Genomic DNA, 22,360 nt, shown 5'->3' with positions numbered 1-22,360 from the left:
CTCATGAGACATGGGCCCCAGATGTTGGTCTCATGATGTTAATGCATTGCGGCTTGCAAATCCCTCAAAAAGGCTCAGTACGTTCTTCCTCACAGGGATCCTTGGCAGTCTAGAACAGGATCTCCCAACTTGGGGCCATCCAGATGGTTTGGACTGCAAATCTATTTGTCCTTAACCATTGGCCCTGCTAGCTGGGCTGCTGGGAGATGTGGGCCAACCACAACTAGAAGGCATCTGGTTGAGGAAGGCTGGTCTAGAAAATGTGCAGAGGTCTCCAAAGGAGAACAGTCCAGTCATGATGTCCATGAATTGGCTAAACATTATTTATTTATTTATTTATTTATTTATTTATTTATTACATTTCTATACTGCCCAATAGCCGGGGCTCTCTGGGCAGTTCATTAAGAGAAGATTCCTCACAGCGAGGGCTGTTCGGCAGTGGACGGCCTTGGGATGTGGTGGATTCTCCTTTATGGGAGGCATTTAAGCAGAGGCCGGACAGCCATTTGCCAGGGATGTGCTAGCTGCCTCTTGCATTCCAGTGTTTGCATTGAGCAGCGGGGTTGGACTGGATGACCTCCAAGATCCCTTCCAGCTCTATGATTCTAATATTTCCTTTGCTCTATGGGGGCTGTAGGGTATCTGGTTTGAAGGTTATAGGGAACCTTGGGGTACAACTGAGCTCGTTAAATTCTGGTGTGTGTAGACCATGTTGCTTTCTGTGTCTGATATGCCATTCCTATCAAGGAAACATCCATTCACCTGAGCACATGTAGCCAGTGTGGTGTAGTGGCTAAAGTGTCAGATTGGGAGCTGGGAGATCTGGGTTCTTGTCCCCACTCAGCCATGGAAACCCACTGGGTGACTTTGGGCCAGTCACAGATTCTCAGCCCAACCCACCAGGGTTGTTGTTGTGAGGATAAAATGGAGAGGAGGAGGAGGATTATGTACACTGCCTTGGCTTCCTTGGAGGAAAAAGGGCAGGATATAAATGCAATAATAAAGGTATATGCACACTCCTAGTTGTGCCTGCATGGAAACTTCCGCCGCCTCATGCACATGCCTTCGAATGTGTTCTACATGCCCCCTCCAAAGGCAAAAAATGGGCTGTTCCTCTCTGTGAGATGGGCTGGACAGTTGGTGCTTTGAGCAGCTGGCCAAGCATCGACTCCGTTCCCTCCCACCTCTTCCAGTTGGAATGACTGGAAGATACAAGGAGCACACAGCTGAATGCCTTGCTCACTCCTGTGCACCTTTCCAAGCCGAGTACACTACCAATAACGAGACAGGGCACTCCCTTACTCTCCAGCCAATTAACACAATGTCAAGGTGCACACGGAGGCCTGTCAGCATAGCGACAGAGAAGAGGGTCCCTCCTCCCTCCAGGAGGGTGCTGGAGACTGTAGCATCCAAGCGAATATAGTGCTTGGTCAGAGGAAGGGAAATTTCATTTTTCCTCAGGTCAAGCCATGGAGGCCCCATCACATATTGTGTCCTGCTTTCCCCCCACCTTAGGCCTCCCCCCTCCCCCAACCTGCAGCTGGGTAACATAGCTTGGGTTCCAGAGATGGAGCCGCATCATAAAGAATGAGGTAGAAACTCTGTCCTGAGTTCACAGACAAGAAGAGTGCTGGTTGCTGGCTGCTCCACAGACGCTCACGCTCTTGTGAAGAGAGGCTGCCAAGTGCTAGGAAGGAAGGGTGGTTAAGTGAGGAGTACACTCAGCTACTCCACACAGGCTGTGCCAAGGGTGGCTGACCTTGGAGTCAAATAAGAGAACTGGGGGGTGGGGGGAGAGGGCTTGCCTAGCCTGTGTGAAGAGTTGACGGTCAGGACATGCACCACAATCATTTGGCATTGACAGAGGTCATTGGGGGGCATTCGGTATAATGATGGATGGGATTGTTCCCTCTATTTCTGATGTTCAGGATGTGAGAGCCATTGTTTATGTAGCCAGAACAGCACCATCTATGCATAAGGCGGGCGATATAGGCAGACATGGGGGAACCTCAAGGTTTGCAGAAATACAAATAAATCTTTTCGGGGCGGTGGGGCACGGAAGCTTAAGGCCGGGGAAAAGGTGAAATAGCCAAAGGGGACTGATGTGGCCATGGAATGTTCAGTGGCCATGGAATGCTGACTCACCATTAGGGCAAAAAACAAAGCAAAAAATGGAGAGGGGAGATGGAATGAAGTGGCTGGAATCCTGAACAGCAGCACTCCCCACTGCAATGTTCTGTTGCAGGTCCCAGCGATGCCACATGATAAAGATTGAGAGTCCACAATTATTTTAAGTGCCAGGCCATGTTTTACTTCAGCCTTCCCAACCTGGTCCCCTCCAAATATTTTGGATGACAACTCCCAGAATTCCTGACCATTGACTGCTGGGAATTGTAGTTCAAAACATTTGGTGGGCACCAAGTTGGGGAATGTTGATCTGCTTTATATTGCTTCCTGGACAACAAATCAGCCTTCTCTATTACAAAGCAAGTGAACTCCCTCCTAGCTAAACTGTACCATTTAACTCTTGTAATGTACTCATGGGCATAAGGACAGCCCTAGATCTGAGGGCAGATAAAACATTTTGAGTCGGGGTGTTTTGGGAGGTGCTTCACTTCAGAGACAAAAGCAGTGTGGATCAAGTTGGGGGCGTGATGGACCAGTATGGTTGTTGAACAGTTAAGCATGGTGCTGTGGATATTGCTAATGGAGGATACTCTGAAATGGCCTTTAGGCTTACAATGTGGCTTTGAACAACTATGATGGCTAGCAGCCCACTGGAGATAATACAGAAAATTCTGGGATTCCTGAAGCTGGGAGCCTAATAGCCCAAGACTTTACAAGCACACACATTACTCTGCCTTGCTGCATTAGAGACAGACGGAGCAATGACCAAGCAGAAGTTTGAGGATTGCAGAAAGAGATGAAATTTCTTTGGGGAAAATGAACTCAAGTGAAGTTGCGAATATGACCCAGCTCTCCAGGAAACACTCGGCATAAAAAGTTCTCTGATAGATATATGCTCTTTCCTGCTCAGGGCAATTCAGGGGTGTTTTATGGACAGGACAAGTTATACAAGTGGTGGCCAGGTATAAACGGACAGCCCCCTCTGGCCTCCATTTGCTGGGTCGTGACTCCAGCCTGGCCAGGTGGGGAGAGAGGAGGGGGTTGTGGCAGCTGCTGGCAGAAACAGTTTGTCAAGGAAACGACTTGGAAAGACAGTTAAGTTGTAAGCTTTGAGGAAGCTGCTAAAGGGAACTTTTACTGAGAATGCACATTCGTACCTGCAGCTGAATCTGGGCACTGTTATTGGCTTTGGTTTATTTCAAGGGCTACGGTCTGAACACAGCATGTTGTAAAACACCCATCCCTTTGGTTCCTGCCTCTACAATAAGCCAGGAAGACACTGGATCTCTTTCCTAATGGGACATGCCAAGACATACACACACCCTAGATTGGCTGTTAGAGCAGGGTTATCAAACCTCTTCCACCCCAGGGCTCAATTCAACTTTGGAGAAGCTCTTGGTGGGGGGGGGGGGGAGCATATTCAAGTGGTGGACAGGCAAGAAGGGCAGGCCCCAAATGCCAGCGTATTTTAGCATAAAGATCTTACTGCCAGCCCGACAGCTAAGAGGAGAGGCATCCTCTCTCCTGGCAGCCACCCCTATTCCCATACATTTGGTATTACCCAGCATTGTCCATGGTACCCACCCAGCCACGACAATCTCAAAGTCTCCATCCTGGTCCACATCAGTCACGGCCACACCATAATTGAGCTGGGTTGGGTTGCTGTCATAGTCAGGAGGGAGGACACGGTCGGTGATGGCTGTGAACATGGGCTCACTGCGCTGGGATCCTTCGCCAGGCCAAGCCAGAATCAAGCTCCACAACAGTAACAGCAGCAGCCTTGGCACCTACAAAAAGAAAGGCAGGTGGCTACGTCAGTCATGCTGCCCTCACTCATCTTTCCAGCATCTGGAAAAAACACACCTGTGCATGAATTCTGGGCCATCTTCCAGAACTTGTGCCCATATCAGTTCCTAGTCATATACTGACAACTTACGGGACTGGCCTCTGAGGAAAAGTGCCACTCAGCCTTTCTCATTTGGACATGGAAGACAATGTATTCTCTTCCCATTTTTGTCTGGGCTCAGGCAGTGTTACCACTTCAGAAATTCCCTGAATCTCACCTGTCATGGACTATAGATTCGAGGAGAATCCATTTTGCCCACGTCACTGTTTCTTACCCTGTCTGCAGCAGGGATCTGACACCACCTGCCTTAATGCTAGGAGAGCGCCCCCACCTACCCTTTGCAGGTCTGGGCAGGCAAACCCAGAGCTTTTTGGTTTGGGATTGTTCAGCCAGTTGCCTATTGGTCAAGTGCCAATGCAGTCTCTCACCCCACCCCCATTCAGCGAGAGCCAGGAATGACTGGTAGGCAGAAAGCCTGTGCTTCTTAATCCTCTAGGCTTGTTGGGGAAAAGCTCTGCAATGCTAGATCTATGGCAGGTTTGGGCTGGTCCCAAAAGCAGGAAGAGCTGGGACGGGAGTCGATGCAAAATGTCTAGGTTTTAGTGATCACAGTGAATTCCACTTTCTCGGAGAATTCACATTGGGATGTGGAACCAGACTTGCTCCAGAGTTCCATATCCCTGCTGAAGAGAAACAAAAGGACACTGGATTAGACTTCTCATTTACCCTTCTCTCCTCAGGACTTTGATAGGAATAGGGAGGTCTCAAGCCTGCTCCTTCGAGCAGAATGACCCAACTCTCCCCTTTGACTGCATCAAAGGGCAGCAGAGGATGCTGTTTCTGGGCTACAAGGAAGGAGGGAGGGAAAGCAGCTATAAAAGAGCATTAGACAACAACAGTTTGAAGTTATGGCATTTCTGTAGTAGAAGGAGCAGTCATAGCTTTCCTGCTAGCCACGCATTTGCTGGCCAGCATGAAGTTAAATTTGAACTAGTAGAAAGTTAACACACTATATTATGCATAGGCAGAACAGACAGAAATGTAGAATAGCTAAGAAAGTGAAGGGGCCCTTCCTGCCCTGAGATTTATAATGGGTTGGGAGTGAACATTTCTGAATGAAAGGGGTTTAGAGGGATCTAAGGTTTATAAAATTGCTTTGTTAGATCAGAGCAAGGGTGTCTTCAATTCAGCATTCCGACTCCAACAGTGGTCAATCATATGCCATGGGATGCTCACAAGCAGGGCATGATATAATAGATATGCAGCCTGTAGTTTGCCTCCTGCAATCCAAGGCATACTGCCCATAATCAAGGAGGTTCCATTTGGAGTGTCAAGGCAAATAACCGTTACAATTCAGTCTTGCCACATTCCTGGGACTGAATCTCAAGATGGCCGTGGACTCCCCAGGTAGCTGCTGCCACAAGAGATGTATAAAGTAGTGTACAGGGAGAAGCAGCTTTCAAATCTATACAAGTTAGTGTACACACCAGGAGATAGACCATGCATGCAAAGATTTTCATAAGATCACACATCTATTTTAGATTAATTCATCTCTAATTATATCCCTAGCAATAATTAAGAACTCTGATTAAACATCATGAGAGGGTTCCAGCTTTATATTCAATAAAAAAGACTAAAAGGTCTTGAGAGCCATCTAGCCTGTTCCTTAAGGCAGGACCCTCTCTGCATTAAATGATATCCACAGAAAGCCCATTAACACCTCTTAAAGGATAATCTATCAAACAAGCCACAAGAACAAACAAGTCATCTTGCGCCAGAAGGACACCTTTCCCATTCAAGGGATAGTTCAGCAGATCTCTCAGATCAGGATCACCCTCCTATAGTTGAGGGAGCATTTTCACAATTAGATCAGCTAATCCTTAAAAGAGGTTGCCACCACCCACCCTGCCGCATTTGTACACGCAAGCAGGGTAGCCAGCGCTTAGAAAAGGAAGCACTTCTTCATTTTGTCAGCATCCACATATGGAAACTCTTACATCTTATGTTAATCAGCATCTTTTCCTCCCCTGGGTCTGTCAGCTTGGAGTGTTCTTATAATCACTCCTGTAGGTTAGAATCAATACTGTCTTTAAAGTCTCTTGGGAAAGGCGGAGGGGTGAAACCCATCATGCTTTATTCTTCTTGATAGTGTGAACAAAAGGGTCGTCAAAGTGCATTATGGAATATGGAATCTGTCTTGTGAACATTCTTACAGAGAATACTTCGTTAGCTCCATTATTGGCCCTCTGGGATTGCTCCAACCTCTTCTGGCAGTGCCTTGTTGTGTTCTAGACTCTAGCAAACTGATCTACTGATAATGCTTCCACCCCTTCCTCTCAGCTGCTCAATCGCTCGGCTAAGCAAATGCTTCGGTACTGTTCCAGTGTTAAACCTCAAATGCTTTTGCCTGGACCCATGATACAGAAGTGGGTTAGCACCTTTGGAAGCTTCTGACTCACCCATGCCACCAGCAGCATATGGTGCTAGGACCAAACACATCCCAAATTTATTCAGCTCCTGGCCTAGGGCCAGCCAGACCCTGCTAGCTCCAAAACCTGGTTTGAATCACCATATGCTTAAAATTACTTTCTGGAGGTGGAACAGCCGGGGGGGGGGGGGCTGTTTTATGTAATTCATTGTTGTTTTACAATAGAGTTTAGGGCTGTGGAATTCATGGTGTGGTCTGCAAGTGTCCATCAGAAGGTTGCATATTAAATACCACTGGTTTGAAATCCTGGCTAAGATCAAACTTCAGTTTGAGGAGCCCCTGTATCAGAGAATTGTGCTCACCATCATGTTGCAACATGCTAGGAGCCATCATGCTCAGTCCTTGATATTGGGATAAAGTCTTGCCTCTGTCCACTCCCTTTGGAAGCCGTCTGGAAAAGGCATTGAATGCATCTCCCATGTGTTTGGCCCCAGCAAAGCAATCCATCGCACAGAGCAGGCAGCCTGGATGCCGACACCTTCCTCCAGTTTAGGCCAGATTAACTTGTCATTAAAGAAGTTTCCATAAACACAAGACGGTAACAGGCGCCTGGTGACAAAGACGGCATGTTCCACCATCAGGCTCTCCGCATTTGGCTTGGGCTAATTAAACCCATACATCAGTGAGCATTTCTAGATAGATCATTAGGGAAATGGCCATTAATTAAGTTGCTTTCCTAAACACACACACACACAGGCTTGCACCTGTACACAGTCAAGCAAATAGGCACACACTTGAATCTTTGTAACCCCTGCTCTCCTTTCCGAGGGCTCTCACCTTTCCCTCCAGGACCTGGAGGACCAGGGCCGGATCTACACTATTGCTTTAAAGCACTTTATAACAGTTTTATAGTGCTTTAAAGCAGTTAAAGCGCTTTATAACTGTTATAAAGCGCTTTAAAGCAGTAGTGTAGATCCGGCCCTGGTCCCTACACTCCTGATGCTATCATTCTCCACTTAGGGTTGCTTAATACATGGCAAAATCCTGACACAGAAGGTTCTTCCATTCAGAAATCTGGGTGTGTGTGGGTGGGAATTGTTTGATTGTGACAAACTGTAACACCTGGGGTTTCTCCCTCCCACTATGTGTACACATTAGTAAGCCACAATTGGCCACAGGTTCCTGGGAGATGTACCCACAGCAAAAACAACAAAACCCAGCAACAACCCATGTGTCCTATGATCATGTATTATTTTATACGCTTGATTTCCCAGACATTCCTATGTGAAAGTCTTTACTCGGCATGAATTGTCTAATAGGGAGGAGTTCTTATTTGATTAGCTGATAACACCTTCCATTTGTGGCCCAGAGAGCATGCAAAAGTGAACAGACTTGGAGACGGGAGACAAAGATGAATGGCCAAGGCTGGTGGCTACTTCTACTCTCAGAATCCTGGTTCCTACTCTTTGTGCCAGATGTAGCAGGAGTCTAGCCCCGCTAACTCTGGAGTGCCCGCAGAATTCTCTGTAGAATGGTGAGGGGGTAATAAGACAGAAGTCGAAATGAGTCTCATCTGGACAGGGTAAAGGAGCTTGCCAAAAAGCAGGGAGAATTCTTCCTGTGTGTAGACTGAAGACTATACATCAAACCAAGAGACTGGAGAAAGGCCTTTGTCTGTTCAGCATTGGGTTTGCTCATCCCTTATTCTGTTTCTTTTGGTTAGTTCTGAGGGTGGAGAGCAGAGACAAAGCAAGACATATCCAATCTCTGAGTCCAGGGTGTCCTTGGACCAAACCAGGCTCAGAATCACTGTCAGGAAGCTTGGCAAGCGCCTGCTAGGGCTCCAAGGCACAGGTTTGCTTTTGGAGATGCCCTTGGCAGCTGGAAAGAAAACAGCATTCGGTCGCCATCTTGTTCCGGTTGTGGACATTGATGGAAGTCCCCTTCATGACTTTGTGCCCTGCCTGCGCACTGCTGTTTCAACTCCACTAATAGGCCAGCTCTTGGGTAGGCAGCGCAAAGTGGACAAGGATGCCCATCCTGGGCCCACACTGCAGTAAATTTGCCCCAAACATCAGGCTGTGGTAATACGTGGATCCTCTTTTCCCACTTGCTGTGTATCCCGCCTGACTCCAGTTCTTGTGACTCTGGGGTTAAGGTGGCAATATGGTGCCAGGAGCCAAGGAGCTGGAAAGCTTCTAAAACTTCAGTGCTGATGGCTGTATTAGTTCACCCCAGAGCAAAGGAGAAGAGACCTCTTAAGCCATGCCGGCAGCTGCGCATTTCTATGCCTCTCATGCTCCTGAAGGGTGTGGTTGATTGCACTGCAGTTTGTACCCATTTTCACCATATAAGCAGGATGAGAAAAACCCCATTGAGCAGGCCCTGCCCCAAAGTGCGGATGTTGCTAGAGGTTTGCAAGGAGGCATTTGCTCTTGTTGGTGCCAATAGGGCCTCTGCATGCTGGGATGACAGTGAGGGTTGCATGATATGCTAGCATGGATATGCAATCATTCCCAGATGAAGGCACAGCTTTATTTCCTGCCAGAGAGACGAGGCGGGGAGAGAAAGACGCCTCGGAACTCTCTTCCACTCGCTCCAGGGGGATGTGGCAAAAACAAGAGCTTCTTTGGCAAACCCTGGACTTCCAGATGAGTGGGCTCAGCAGAAGCTAAAACTTAATTGTATCACTGCTCTGCACCAGCTAGCAGTTGCAGTTACACACCTCCTGCTATTTATCCTAAATGACATGACAGTCCCTGTGGCACCACTATCTCCAATATAAAATATATATTCCCCTACAACAATCTCACAGGGACAGAACGTTCCCTGCCCTAGTGTGGACAAGTGACATCACTAGCTCACATTGCCATTCTCCAAATGCATTCCCACATCCTGCTCTGTGACATCACAACAGCACAGCCAATGACATCAAAACAGCCTGGAAACATCATGACCCCAAGCCCCACCATGTTATCTTCGAAAGTGCTGCTAGTGCAAGCAGTTTGGGTGCAAACAGATCCAGCACGACAAAAGCTTGGCATCAGCAGAATAGGGTCCGAGTTCTCCAGTCATGCCTCTCAGGGTTGCTGCTGGTTTTGATTCTATTGTCCTGGAACCGCAACTGAGAAAAATGCTAGTGTCCTGGGCTGCACTGCTGTCTTCCTCAAGCCCACTAATGCCAGGCTAGAAACTGCATTAATGCTGTAGAAACTGTGTATCTGGTCTCCAAACGAGACCCACAGCAGGAGGCTCAGGAAGCAGCCAGAGCCACCTGGCCCCACGGAGTTGCACTTCTGAGTTGGTAGCATTGCTCTCCCTGTGCCACACTGCAGGGTGGCCAGCCAGCCCAGAGCTGGGGCACAGCCAGCCAGCCAGCAGCAGCCAGTGCAGTGGGAAGGCAAGCAGTCACCTTAACAGCAAACAGACCTTGGCACCCTTGGGATGCCTCTGCTTCCTGCTCACTGCCATGGGGCAGCAGACACTTTCCTCGGGCAGGCTGGCGATGTGAAGGGTGCCCCTGCCCAATTGACAGAACCCTCCAAAACTCCACTCTCGCACCATAGCAGAATGCCCCGAGCCTGCTGCCCTAAACCCCACCTCGGTTTCACCCTTCTACCTCCAGAGCCACTTTCTCAGCCTCCGATTTCTAGGCATCCTCCCGCAGCGCCTCCCCGCCCTCCTCAACATCCCATCCCGTGCTCCTTACTCCGCCCGGGTCTCAAGCGCCACTTGGCAGAAGGCGGCCGGGCAGGGGGCGCGTTCTCCGATGCCCGGGGCCGTCTGTCCAGCTCGCTTGCCAGCTCCCAACTTTTCTTCTCCACCCGAAGTCTCCATCTCTTTGGGGAAACTTTGCCCCGCCAGGTGCGCACCGCTGCGCAGGGGGTCAGCTCTACTCACCAGGCAGGTGGGATGCCGTGGGCGCTCCATGTCTGCCAGCTGGCCACGGAGCATCCTGGACGGGCGGGCGGGCTGCCCTGATCCCGCGCCGATGCCCGCAGCTGCCGGTGCCCACTCGCTGGCGCCGCCGCTGCTCTTTCGCTCCGAGCGCGCGTCTCTCTGTGTCGCGCGCCTCTTTCGCTCTCCAGCTTCAGCGAGCCCAGCGGAGCGAGCGCTCCTCTTTATGTAAGGCCTTGTGCCCGAGAGGCGGCCAATGAGTGCGGCCCGAGCGGGGCCCGGCACCCAATGGCAACGCCGGGGGGTGGGGCCGCCTGGCACTGATTTACTACCTGGAATTGCAGGGGAAACGCGGCCAGGCAGCGCCGATCAATACGGAGCCAAACTGTGACGGGCGGGGATGGGGTGGGTGTGCGTGTGTGTGTGTGGAGCGGGGAGAAGGCGAGGAAGGCGAGAAGGGTGCGAGCAGCCGTCAAGAGCACGCCTCGTAACCTTCAAGAGGCTGTTCCGATCGGGGAAGCGACGGCTCGAAGCCAGCCTCGCTGTCCCCACGACGGCACCACCACACCCACTGGGGGGGGGGGGCACCGAGGAGGAGGAGGAGGAGCCGAGGCAAGCGCAGGGGCACCGAGACCCGCGCCCCGCTCCCTCCTTCTCCCGCTCGCCCGGCGCCTCCCAGAGAGCTGAGCTCGGTGCGGGCAGCAGGCGTCACGCTGCTGCCGTGACATGCTCCATCCTGTTCCCTTCCCGCGAAGATACCATCAGCGGCGTCCGAGCCGGGAGGATGCAAGTGCCGCCTGTCGGGGCAAGGGATGCGCGGAACGGAGCGCAGGAGTCGGGTGGGGGGTGGGAAGCCGGTTTGCCACTTTGGACAGGAGCCTCGGAGGCGCGGCACAGGCTCCGCCTCTTCGCCGCTGTCCAGGAAATGCCCCCTTACCCCCGGCCCAAGGACCCCCGGACTGGCTTCCTCTCTGCCCTCCATCCCGGTTAAATTAGCTGAGGCTCAGGTCCCCCACCCCGTCTTTGACACTGAAGTACATCACAGCCACGGCCGGTCCCTTCACCAAACGATCCCAGTCTCCCAGGAGCTCTTGACTGGTGAGCCTGCTGCTGTCCCCACACAAGTTTGGTCGAAGATGAGGCGGAGGGGCGGGGAAGGAGAGCAGAGATGCCCGCTCCAATCTCTTGTGTGTGAATATGGGACTGGGCAGGTGACAACCCCGCCCCTTCCTCTCTGCCCCCAGCCCTCCCCGCCCCCGTTCCATCAACTGCTGACTCTGGCTGGACCATTTTTCTTCTGTCCTTAAGGAAGGGCTGCAAAGCGTATAGCAAATGCCAGTGGAGGCTGGTGACTCCGAATTTGGTAGGGCTGTGAATCCATTCCGAGTTTCAGCTAGAACTCTAATCCACGGGGCTGAATTTTAGCCCTCCAAATAGATCCAGCACTTCGGATAGCTCCCTTAGAAGTCTGGCTGGTTCTGACTGAAACTCAGAATGGATTCACAGCCCCACTGAAATCGAAGCCACCAGCCCTGGCAAAAGTATAGGCAAAGTGTGCTTGTTTGTGTGTGCACACACGTGGAGCCCATCCAATTGGCTGAATGTGGTGACATAGCTAGAACACGAGACAGCTCCCCTGGGACATGCCTGCCTTGGGTGCTTCCATGCCAGCTGAGTTCCTGGCATCACGATACTGCTGGCAGGGCACCTTGGACAACATTTCTAGGGAAATTTGCTATTGTTCAGGGGGTATTTCCTTTGGTTCTGCTTCTCTCCTCAGGCTGTGGACATAAGCATTCTAGATTGCCTGTGTGCATTGGTGTGCTAGGCTGGACCTCCGGGCCAAAGTCCAGGATCTCATAGCCCTGCACCCTCCCCCCCCCAAATAACAACCTGGAGAGCAGCAGGCAATGGGGGCAAGTGTCAAACCAGTCCGCACCTGGGTTCACAAACTCCATTTTATTTCAGCAGTCAGGATGGTGCTATGATAGAAGAGAGTTTAAAATGCAAAACTGCACATCCTCAGAGTAGCAATGATGAGGGAGAAGATGAACAACAGCAGCTGATGACCATAGATGTGGGAAGCTAGACTCACTGAGGGAGGGGGGCCTCTTCAGGGTGTCTTGCCCAAGGGCCCTCCAAAACCTGGAGCTGGCACTAGAATTACATGATGCCAAAGAGTGCAAATGCTATAGAGAGACCCCAGATTCCTATGATGATGGCTGTAACTTTGGGGGAAAGAATTAAAATCTCTCCAGAATATCTCCAAGTACTGTTGCTAGTGCCGTGGAGGGATATGAGCAGTGGTCATAGATCAACTGCAGTATAATGGGCAAAGATTCCTACAGCTTTTCTCAGCCAAATGGCAGACTTAAGCTCCAATGGGGGCTGGGGCAAAGCAAAGCTAAGAGAGGAAGAGACCAAGCAAATGCCACTCTTCAAACTCAAGGATTAGTATCCATAACAATCACTCTGAGAACGTTCTAAAAATGCAGATCATGGCCAATGCATTGTCTTATGTCCCTTCCAATCTGAAGGGGAAATGTTGAGCTGACACTGAGGGGTTCATCAGACGAGTGTTTTATCGTACGCTCACTACTGCACACTCACGGTTCTTCGTGTGTACTTTAGGCGACACCATCCACCTCCATGCACCTCCTGCTCCTTCTTTCCTTTTTTCCATCACAAAATGGACCACTTTTAATCCAACTTTTGTTGGGGGGGGGGAATGGAATGTGCCACCATTTCCTGCTGTGTGCAGTAAAAGTGGCGCAATAAAAACAGCCAGTGAAAGGGCCAAGTGGTCTTTGTTTACTTCCTCTTTCTCCTCTAGGAAGAAAGAGGAAGTAATGTGGAACAGGACAGGAGCGGAGAAGCAACAGTAGGGAACCGCAATCCCCCCCCCCCCCGACACTCTGAGTGTCAGCCAATCCCATATTTGCATTGCAATGCAGCTTCCTTCCACAACAGTGTGAGGCAATCTGGTTGGCTGCTGTGGGAAACAGGATACTGGACTAGGTCTGATCCATTTGGACTCTTTTTATTTTCTTTTATTCTCCTTCACAATTTGCCAATTCTCCAAAGACCTGCAGGGTGTAATGGCCTTCACAACACAAACCAACTAGGAAAATTGTCAGGATGTACACAGCAGACGAAGTTTGCTTCCAGGCAAGGCTTATATGATGCTGTCACTCTGCCTTATTCACAAAAGTTAACCAGGGCTCTCAGTCTGCCTTACCATTAGGCAGACTGAGAGCCCCATCACATCTAGGTTAAACACGCGGCTCCCATCGCTTGCTCCAACGTCGCTTCCTGAAAACAGGAAGTAAGTAGCCCCATTCAGGAGAGAGCAGCAACCAGACTTTCTCTGGTTTTTTTTTGCTGTGCAACAAAGGCCAGAAGGGGCAGAAGACACGTGAGAGGCAGACAACGTCATGTGAGTAATCCGTGAGTTCCCAGTAACGAGCGTGCAGTAAAACGCTCGTCGGATGGAGCTTTGAGGCAATTGCCTCAGGTGATAGATGCTGGGGAGGGTAGCAGTGGCAGCCCCTAACCATTCCTTCTGGGCATCCTCTTTTTTGGGAAGATAGAGCTGTATGTGCCTGTCCTGTACTCCATAATCTAGCCTGCTGCGTTTGGGTGTGGTCCTATCCCATTGCCAGTTCAGTGCTAGTCCAGTTGACTTCTGTACAAGAAATGGAGGGTGCTGTTTTGTCCTTTGCTTCGGGCGGCAAAATATCTTGGGCTGACCGTGGGTCCAGATGACGTTATCTTGTACTGCAGCCCTTCAATGTTTTGCTACCACTTCTCCCATCTTTTTCCTTAACACAGAAAACCCATTAAGGAAGAAAAGACAGCGCTCAGAGCCCTCTGTCCTGAAGCACCCTAAACCTTTGTTCCCTAGTTGGAGAGATCCTCAGCTTTGCTACTCAGCCACATTAATTACACTGCAACTCCTTCTGAAACAGGTATTGAGTTTAATGGAGGGCAATGATAGCATCCCACTTCTTTAATGTCAATAGCAAAGCAAAGCTAATAGGTGCTTTTTCAGTTCCACTCACACACACCATCAGGAACTGTATTATAATGCTTCATGTATTATAATTCCCCACATATATCTTTGTGTAGGAAAGAGTGTGTACGCGCTGACGTTTGAAGTGTAGCATGAGTGGGGTTTTTTTGCATCACAAGTACATTGATCAGGTGGGCAATATGTGAGTGGTTGAAAAAGAGCAGTGGAAATCATAATATATCATGCGCCACCTCTAAAGCAATCAGATATTGGAAACCTCTGTGTGAGATGGACCCAAGTGCCCTTTTCTATAGTACAGTTTCATTTCCACGTCAGTCCAGTTGGAGCAGTCAGTCCCTGCCATGCTCATTTATATACAATTGCTCTTATTCTTGCATGTATATTATGCAAATTTACAAGGACCTGCAACTAGCAATAACTCCACCCTAAAAAACAGTCACCTCACTTTAACCGCAGACACAATTATTGGTCTTCCCCAGCTCCGAAATCTAGTCATCAGAGAATTCACTCTCATACATATTACAATCAAAACATGAATACTAGGGTCCGATAAGGTAGCTGTGTTAGTCTGCTGCAGCAAAAGCAATAGAGTCTTAAAGACTGAAAGATTTCTTCTGGCATAACTTCATCCAATGCATTGCATGAATGGGGGCTGGGGAGGGGAAGGGAGCATTAACAGTGGAGCCAAATGGCAATGAAATGCCATTGTATTGCCATTTGCCCCCTCTACATGTATACCTCTTCCTCCTAGGGATGTCTGTAGCTGGGAAAACCATTTCTTTTTTAGCTTGGGGAAGTTCCCTGATATGCCTGATCTCGGCTTGCATTTGCAGGCTGAGCTGCAGGTTTTTCCTGAAATCCAGGAACTTTCTGTGTAACTATTTGTGCAAATTTCAGTTGCAACTTGTGCAAATTATGTGAATCACAGCTGCAATGTGCACAAATCTCTATTTGCGCAAAGGTAAAAATAAATGGAAAATCCTTGAACTGGCCCGACTCAATGCTGATTGCAGAAAATGGACCAAAGTCTGGGGGGTGGGGGCGAACCAAGGGAAGCACATCAAGCTCCAGCCCACAAATTCTTCTGACACTCCTGCTCCCTCCCTCCCTCTCTTTGTATACACCTGCCAACTGAGGACAACACTTCATGCACCTGATGAAGTGGACCCTAGCCCACAGTGACATCTATCGTCTGTTAGTCTTTCAGGTGACACAATATCCTTTTCTTTTTTTTACCAGTATGATTGAAATCCAGGTGAGTTACATTGACTGGTGCACATGTGGTCAACCTTCGGCCCATGTGGCCCCAGGCCATGCTCTCTCTAGCCCATGGAGCCCCAACCACTATCCCCAGCAGCCTAGCTGATCAACCATCAGCGCTTACTATACTATTAGCAGTGGGGAAAACAGTGAGCATCATCACGATCGTGCAGGGGGGCAGGAGGAGCTCTTAACTGCCAGAATGGCTGAGGGGGAGGCTAAAGCCCTCCCTCCCCCTGCTTGTGGGGAGGGGGGGCAGCTTAAATAAGCAGTAAGCAAAAAGGAATCTTAAGCAGGATTGGTGGGGTTTGCAGAGACTTTAACCTTCCCCGCCGCCCACCTGCAATACTGATCTTGCAAATGTGTGCCAATATGATCTAGGGATGGGTGAGAATTTTGTTTTTTTATAACAACATTACCAGATCTGCAAATTTCCTCATACATAGGATGGAAATGACTTGAGATTAAAACCTGAATGTGTGAGAAACCAAAACTTACAGATTCATCCATCCAGGCAGAGAGGGCTTTGAGTGCTTCAGTGTCTGGGTTTGAATCCCTGTGTATTCAAGCAAGTTTGTGGTGCTGAATTGGGGTTGCCAACTCTTTTTCTGGAGAGGCTTCTCATCTTTATCAGCTATAGGGCAGGCAGGTACAACATGGTTCTCTCCATGCTAGAAATATCCAGACCTATTGAATTTGGGCAGTGCAGATTAGTGAGAATTTTCTTTCAGTTCGCTTTTGATAAGAATTTACCAAAATTCATGAGTTTCTTCATAGACGGGATGGAAAGGATGTGAGATTTAAAATATGGTGTGAACATATGTGTGTGAGAACATGTGCGTATATGTGGGTGGGTGTGAATGTGTCTCCAGGCCCTACTCATTGCTGTCTCATCCATGATCAGCCCCATCTACTCATGTGCCCCCAAAGGGCTGTATGGGGGGAAATGTGCCCCCATCCCCAAAAGCCTTCCTACCCCTGGACTAGTATGTAGAATGGGAACATTTGCTCATTCAAAGGCAATGGAAGTTGTCATTGATTTGAGTGGATTCTCTGCTGTGCAGTACATACCTGGAAAGTTCATTCCTTTGGGACGTGACCATTGATGGGTGATGGAAGAAAACTAAAGCAAACCTGAATACTATATTCAAGGACAAGCACAGCTATATTTTTTATTCAATAGGTGGTCAAATGTAAACACTTTTAATGTTTTCTGTGCCTATAACCTGAGTTGCAAACATAATGGCTCACTCTGTTTTAGTAGAGCTACTAGATAAGGGGATATTTTCCCAATATGTCAAACAGCTGCCTTTCAGGGACAAATTTATGAGCTCCTTCCTCTCCACAAAGTGTATTCTACAACATGGTGATGACTCCTCTTCCTCTTAGGAGAATTAGGACTGCTTCATATAAGAAGCAGAGAAATAGAAGAAATAGAGAAGTATCCTTTTTGAAATTAGAGAATGTGACTAATTTCAAAACAAACAAAATCTTGTGCAAAGGTTTTCTTGCATTAAGAAAATCTGTTTTTCCTGCCTAACAGGTTACCTAAAAACCACACAGAGCCTTTGTTTAGGAGATATTGCCACATACAAATCTATACACTTGATCAGAAACTTGCACATATATGCCACACCTATATATGCACGTATATAGTGCATGTGTTTATACTATCTTGTTCAGAGAGGCTATTTCCACATATGCAACATAATGAGGTGGTAGAGTAAAATTAATGTACCATTTCAGATTGCAGATAGAGAATATAATTTTGAAACTCCCTGCAAGTAGAAAACTATCATATCAGGGAGCAACCCATCTATAGCCCAGGTATCTCCCTACTGTCCTAGTTTCTGCTTGCAGGGAATTGTTTCACATAGGGGATCTTTCAAAACTGTGATTCCCCCACTTAGAGTCCAAAGTGATATAGTCCATGCTGTCACCTTAGGACTTTACTGCTCCATTCCCACCTCATTCCACTGCCTCATTCCCACCTCATTCTGCTACATCCAGTCAGTTATATTTTAATTTCATCTTCTTTTCATGCTCTGATTGACTCTGGCTCCTGTTTCATCTCAGTAAGAAGACAGTGGTGACCATGTGAAGCTCACAGGTAAGATGTGACCAACTTGCAGTGGAGGCTGGTGATACTCATGTTAGTGGGGTGGTGAATCTGCTCTGGCTTTCAGTCAGATCCAGCCACCTTTGCACCTTGGATAGTTCCTTTAGAGTTCTGACTGAAACCCAAAGCGAATTCACCGCCCCACTGACATTGGAGCCACCAACCTCCACTGCCAACTTGTCCCTCTGGGGGTGATTAAGGAGAGTTTGGAAAGGCCAGGAATGTGGTGAGGCTAGATAGAAGGGAAGGAGTGATCAGCATGAACCCTGACTCTAGCTTTGGGGATTAGCAAGAGGCATAATAGGCCAAAAAATGAAACATCCCTCAAACCCAATGTTTAGCCCTTTCATCAGATTCATCGAAAATTTCTGCTAGCAGAAATGGGACACTTGCTTCACTTGTGCCAGTGACCTGGAGGAGCATGTGACTCAGTAGGGTCCTCTCCTGCTTCCTCCCTCAATTTATGCAGACCACAGAATACCCACACAAGAAAACAAGAGTCCCACCACCATCACCACCACCCAAACCCCAGCTGTTTCTCAGCCAATGATTGCTTGGTTGGCCTAGGGGATGTGAAAGACCTCCCTTAGGAAAGACTTCCCATTTTAATGTGTGGATACTGGTACCATGAATAGGACTATGAAGGTTATTGGTAGAAGTGACAGAGCTCTTCTAACAGGACCCTAATATCAGTGCTTGAGCTACAGGGGGACATGATTTGGCCCCCTACCTTTATTCAAAAGAAGCCCCATCATGCTCCTCACGTGAATTTTTCTTTGATGTCTCTCTGTGGCTATGCACCTATCTGAGGAGGGCATTCTGGTCTCAGATCTTCACAACTTTGTTTTCTTGGGCCGTCTATCCATGTTCAGTGCTTGAACTACAGAGGGTACCTGTCCTCCTAACTTTTAGTGATATCCCCTTTAACTGCTGTCTTTAGGCTATGGTGGGGAGTAGTTTGGCTAAAATTGGGAGACGTTGGGAGTGGAGCTTGTGGATTTCATTATGTGGCCCCCTACCTTTCACCCCATAATTTGAACATTGGCTGACATTCCTAGTCACCATTCCAGATGCCATCACTCTTGTGTACCCAAGAAGAAATAACCCACATTGCCTTCAGTAGGTGGAAATCAGCAAGGAGTTGTCACTTCAGGTTTATGGACAAAAGAGAAAGCAATCTGCCTCCAGGGGGACCTTCCTCGGCCCTCAGCTGGGTTTGGTGGATTGCTCCATTACCAGTATTGCCAATCATGGGTTTGGCTGAATTTGGGAACAATGCAGAGCAAAAGACATGGGGCTAGGGTCCAGAGTCCGGGGAGAGAAGAAAGAGGCCTCCTGCTCAGGTTATGACTTCCCATTAACAATGCAGAGGAATGCGCAGTGCTAATGATATTGGCAGTTTATACTAAATTGGGAGGTGTCAACACAGCAGAGAGAACAGCAAGAAGAGTGTGGGGGGGTGATGATAGGGAGAGCAGCAAATGCGGGAGTGGGTAGTAGATGGTGATGCAGGACTCGACAAGCTATAGAGACAGTGGGTGCTGCTGCGAAGGGAGCTGGGAACAATGGACAGGATATTGGATAGGAGGTGGCAGTGAGATACGGCAGTGAAAAGCCAGTGTAGAGGGGGCCAGAGGTGCATGCGTGTGTGTGTGTGTGTGTGTGTGTGTGGCGCATTCATGTTTTGTGTTCCGTTTTCAGCCCAACTATGGCAAACAAGTCTAAATGTTACAGACCTCATCACCAGCATAGTTGTAAAACTGTAAGAAGCTTTCATCTATTCTAGTTAATGAACCACAGGTAAAAACACTGTGAAATTGCAGATCTGAATTCCAAAGACCTCTCAAAGATATATCTCACACCATTGGATTCACTGTGAAGTCAAAAATTGAAGTACGTGAAAGCATTGGTCAAAAATATAAATATTAGTTCTTGCAGTGGTTTGTCAAGTGTAGATAATTCTTTCTTTCCTGGAACCGCAAACCCATCTGGGGAACATTCCAGGTTTCTGGGGTTTAAACATTCCTGTGTGTGTGTGCCTGTTTAAAGTGAATTTACCTTAGCTGTCTACCATAGTTATTTTAAAATAAAGTGGCCTAATCACCTCTTCTGTAATTTTTCTCTCCACAAACATTCACTTGTAGCTGCCCGATAGTCTTGGTAGTCCAAAGATACCTGGAGGACACAAGCTGGAGAGTTGAGCCAAGCCAAGGGGATTTTTCAGGTGGTCTGAACAGCCAACAACTTCCTCTCTGTGTAGACTGTCTTGTCATTGTCTCTCTCTGTCCCCAGACTCAGAATGAAGGTTTGAAACCCCCAAGTCCATAATGTTCAAAGATCAGGTGGGGCAGCAGTACACTCCCAGCAATGGAAGGAGACATTTTTGAATCATATCACCAAAGGCAAGATGTCCCACACAATGAGAGGAGGTGCATGCAGGACCATCCGGAAAACAGAAGTTGGTTCCTCATCCTGGACTTTGTCCCTTATGCACATTCATACTAACCAGCTCTCCTCAGCATGTCCCTTGGCTTTCCCCCCCTTTCGCCAGCTAGCAAGCAGTGCAGAGGTCTGAGAGCAGGAGAAGAACCTTAGAGAAGACCCAGAACTCTTTGAAGGAGGTGCTCCATAGTAGATTGAACTTACCCCCATGTTGTGGAGGGTGGGAAAGAGAAGATGGGGCCAGGTGAAGTTTTCCAGAGTTGCTAGCAAGGGGGATCTTTCCCACAGATCCCAGGGACTTGTTGGGTGTTGAGAAGGACAGGTGTGGTTACCTAATCTTCACCTTCTTTCTTGCTCCAGACACCAGCCTCTGCCCCGTTGCCATGGCATGCTCTGTCCAGAGCTAGAATTAGCAGTTTCATTAGAGCAGAACCCCTGTGCCTTGAATAGTCATGTAGCAGAGAGAACCTGGATGGATTCAACTTCTCCTGATACAGTTCTGCAACGCAGGGAGAAGTGGTGCTTGCTAACATTCTCTTTTCCATGCAGCTATTCTGCATTCTGGAGCCCTGACCCTTATTCACTCTGCCAAGCCTACCAAAGTTCCCCTCCATTGCATCTTATCGTTCTGCACTCCCTGCCCCTCTCTTCATGACGTCCCTTCTCACTGTTCCCTCAGTGGGCCATGTATGCCCCAGGGACCTATTTGGGCTCTTCCTGTCGCCAGGACATTGCTCAAAATGTGAATTATTCATTCTCACTAAAAGCCCTTTTTGCTGTCTTGCTGTTCTTAAGCACTTGCTTTTGCTGTGTAACCGGAGCTACTGCCACACAGTCCCCTTCACTGCGGTCACCTCCCCACCTGCTGCTAACACACATGAGTTGGGGGCTGAGAATATCAAACCAGAGACCAAGGCATGCATTTTCCCAGTCTAAACTCTAGGTCGGCCTTCTCTAAACTGACACTCTCCAGATGAGTCTGACTACAACTCCCAGCATCTCCCAGCCAGCCATGTACCAGGTCATGGAAGGCTGTTCTAGGTGATACTAGACCTTGGGGAACTTCAACACATTGTCAAGAGAGGTGTTCTCTCTCTGGAAGCCCAAGCCACTTCGCTGGAGTGTCTCTTTGATGAAGTAACCATGGTGGATCTATCCTGATAGAACTTCCCCAAAGGATTCAGAGTACCTGGTCCTGTTGATATAGACAAGGGCAGTAACCAATGGGAGATTACTCTGGTACAGACTCCATCGTAGCAGATCAGGTGTGTGAAGTCAAGATGAGCTGGACCTAGCAGACTGGAGTGGTTTCTGCCAACTGGACAGTCAGCTTTCTTCATGTGATGGATTCTTGCCCAGCTTCACCATTGAGTCCAGGAAATAATAATGAGGAACAAGATGGCAGAAGGATTTAAAACAGTGGAACTGCCCTATCAGTACATTGGGCTCTGCAGTGTTGAACTTTAGGCCTGTGGGCCAAAACTGGCCCATCGGGGATTCTAATCTGGCCCTTCAGAGTTCCCCAAACGGCCATGTGCCTTTCCTCTGGCTCTACCCACTTTCACCTGTCCATTTGGTGGTTTTCTGGCTTTTGCAGTCCCCCCTCCCCATTCTAAAAGGTTGCAATGCCTCTCCTAAAGCTCACTTGTTTAGCTTTATGCTAAAATATGCTGGTATTTTTGGTATTCTGCCCCTGCCCCTTTTGCCATCAGCCAAATAAATATGAGGAGGTGCTCACTTTTTCACTTGTATAGTCATTCATCTATACAGTTGTGAGAACTGTTGAACACTATGGGTTTTTGTGTATGATTGTCTTCTAAACCATAAAAACAGTCATGCAGAGTCACACAACTTGGCTGCCCAGCATGTGTTGTTGAACATTAGCATTTTTGCAGCATTTCTCACATGCCTACTTCTACCTCATTTGTGCTGTAGTACCAGCATGGATAATTAGATGGACTGGACACTGGTTATACACACATTTAGGATGCAATCCTATGCATATTTAGACCAAAAAAAGTCCTATGACTTCCAGCATTCCCCAGCCAGCATGAATGGCTAGGACATACTGGGAGCTGCAGGACTTTGCAGGCCTACCCAGTCAAATTTTAAGATGTCTGGCTGTTATTTTAATAATGTATTAATTTTATGTTTTTAATCAGTTTTATGTATTTTATAGAATTTTTGTATTTGATGTTGTTCCCCACC

At 48.4% G+C, this 22,360-nt stretch overlaps 1 protein-coding gene across 2 annotated transcripts in view; it reads right to left on the bottom strand.

The window, feature by feature from the left end:
• CRTAC1 (cartilage acidic protein 1) overlaps window positions 1-10,414 on the bottom strand; it is a 43,609-nt gene extending 33,195 nt beyond the window's left edge. For both annotated transcript variants that reach the window (XM_063132488.1, XM_063132490.1), the window contains exons 1-2: window positions 10,302-10,414; window positions 3,712-3,914 (exon numbers count right to left, since the gene is read on the bottom strand). In XM_063132488.1, the coding sequence (XP_062988558.1) occupies window positions 3,712-3,914; window positions 10,302-10,355 (257 nt within the window). In that variant the 5' untranslated portion in view covers window positions 10,356-10,414. The remainder of the gene's footprint in view (window positions 1-3,711; window positions 3,915-10,301) is intronic.
• Window positions 10,415-22,360: the final 11,946 nt, after the last annotated feature.

Source organism: Elgaria multicarinata, chromosome 8, assembly GCF_023053635.1.
Source record: "Elgaria multicarinata webbii isolate HBS135686 ecotype San Diego chromosome 8, rElgMul1.1.pri, whole genome shotgun sequence".
Taxonomy (NCBI): Eukaryota; Metazoa; Chordata; class Lepidosauria; order Squamata; family Anguidae; genus Elgaria; species Elgaria multicarinata.
The sequence above is the reverse complement of the archived record's forward strand: the minus strand, read 5'-3'. Positions and strand labels throughout refer to the sequence as shown.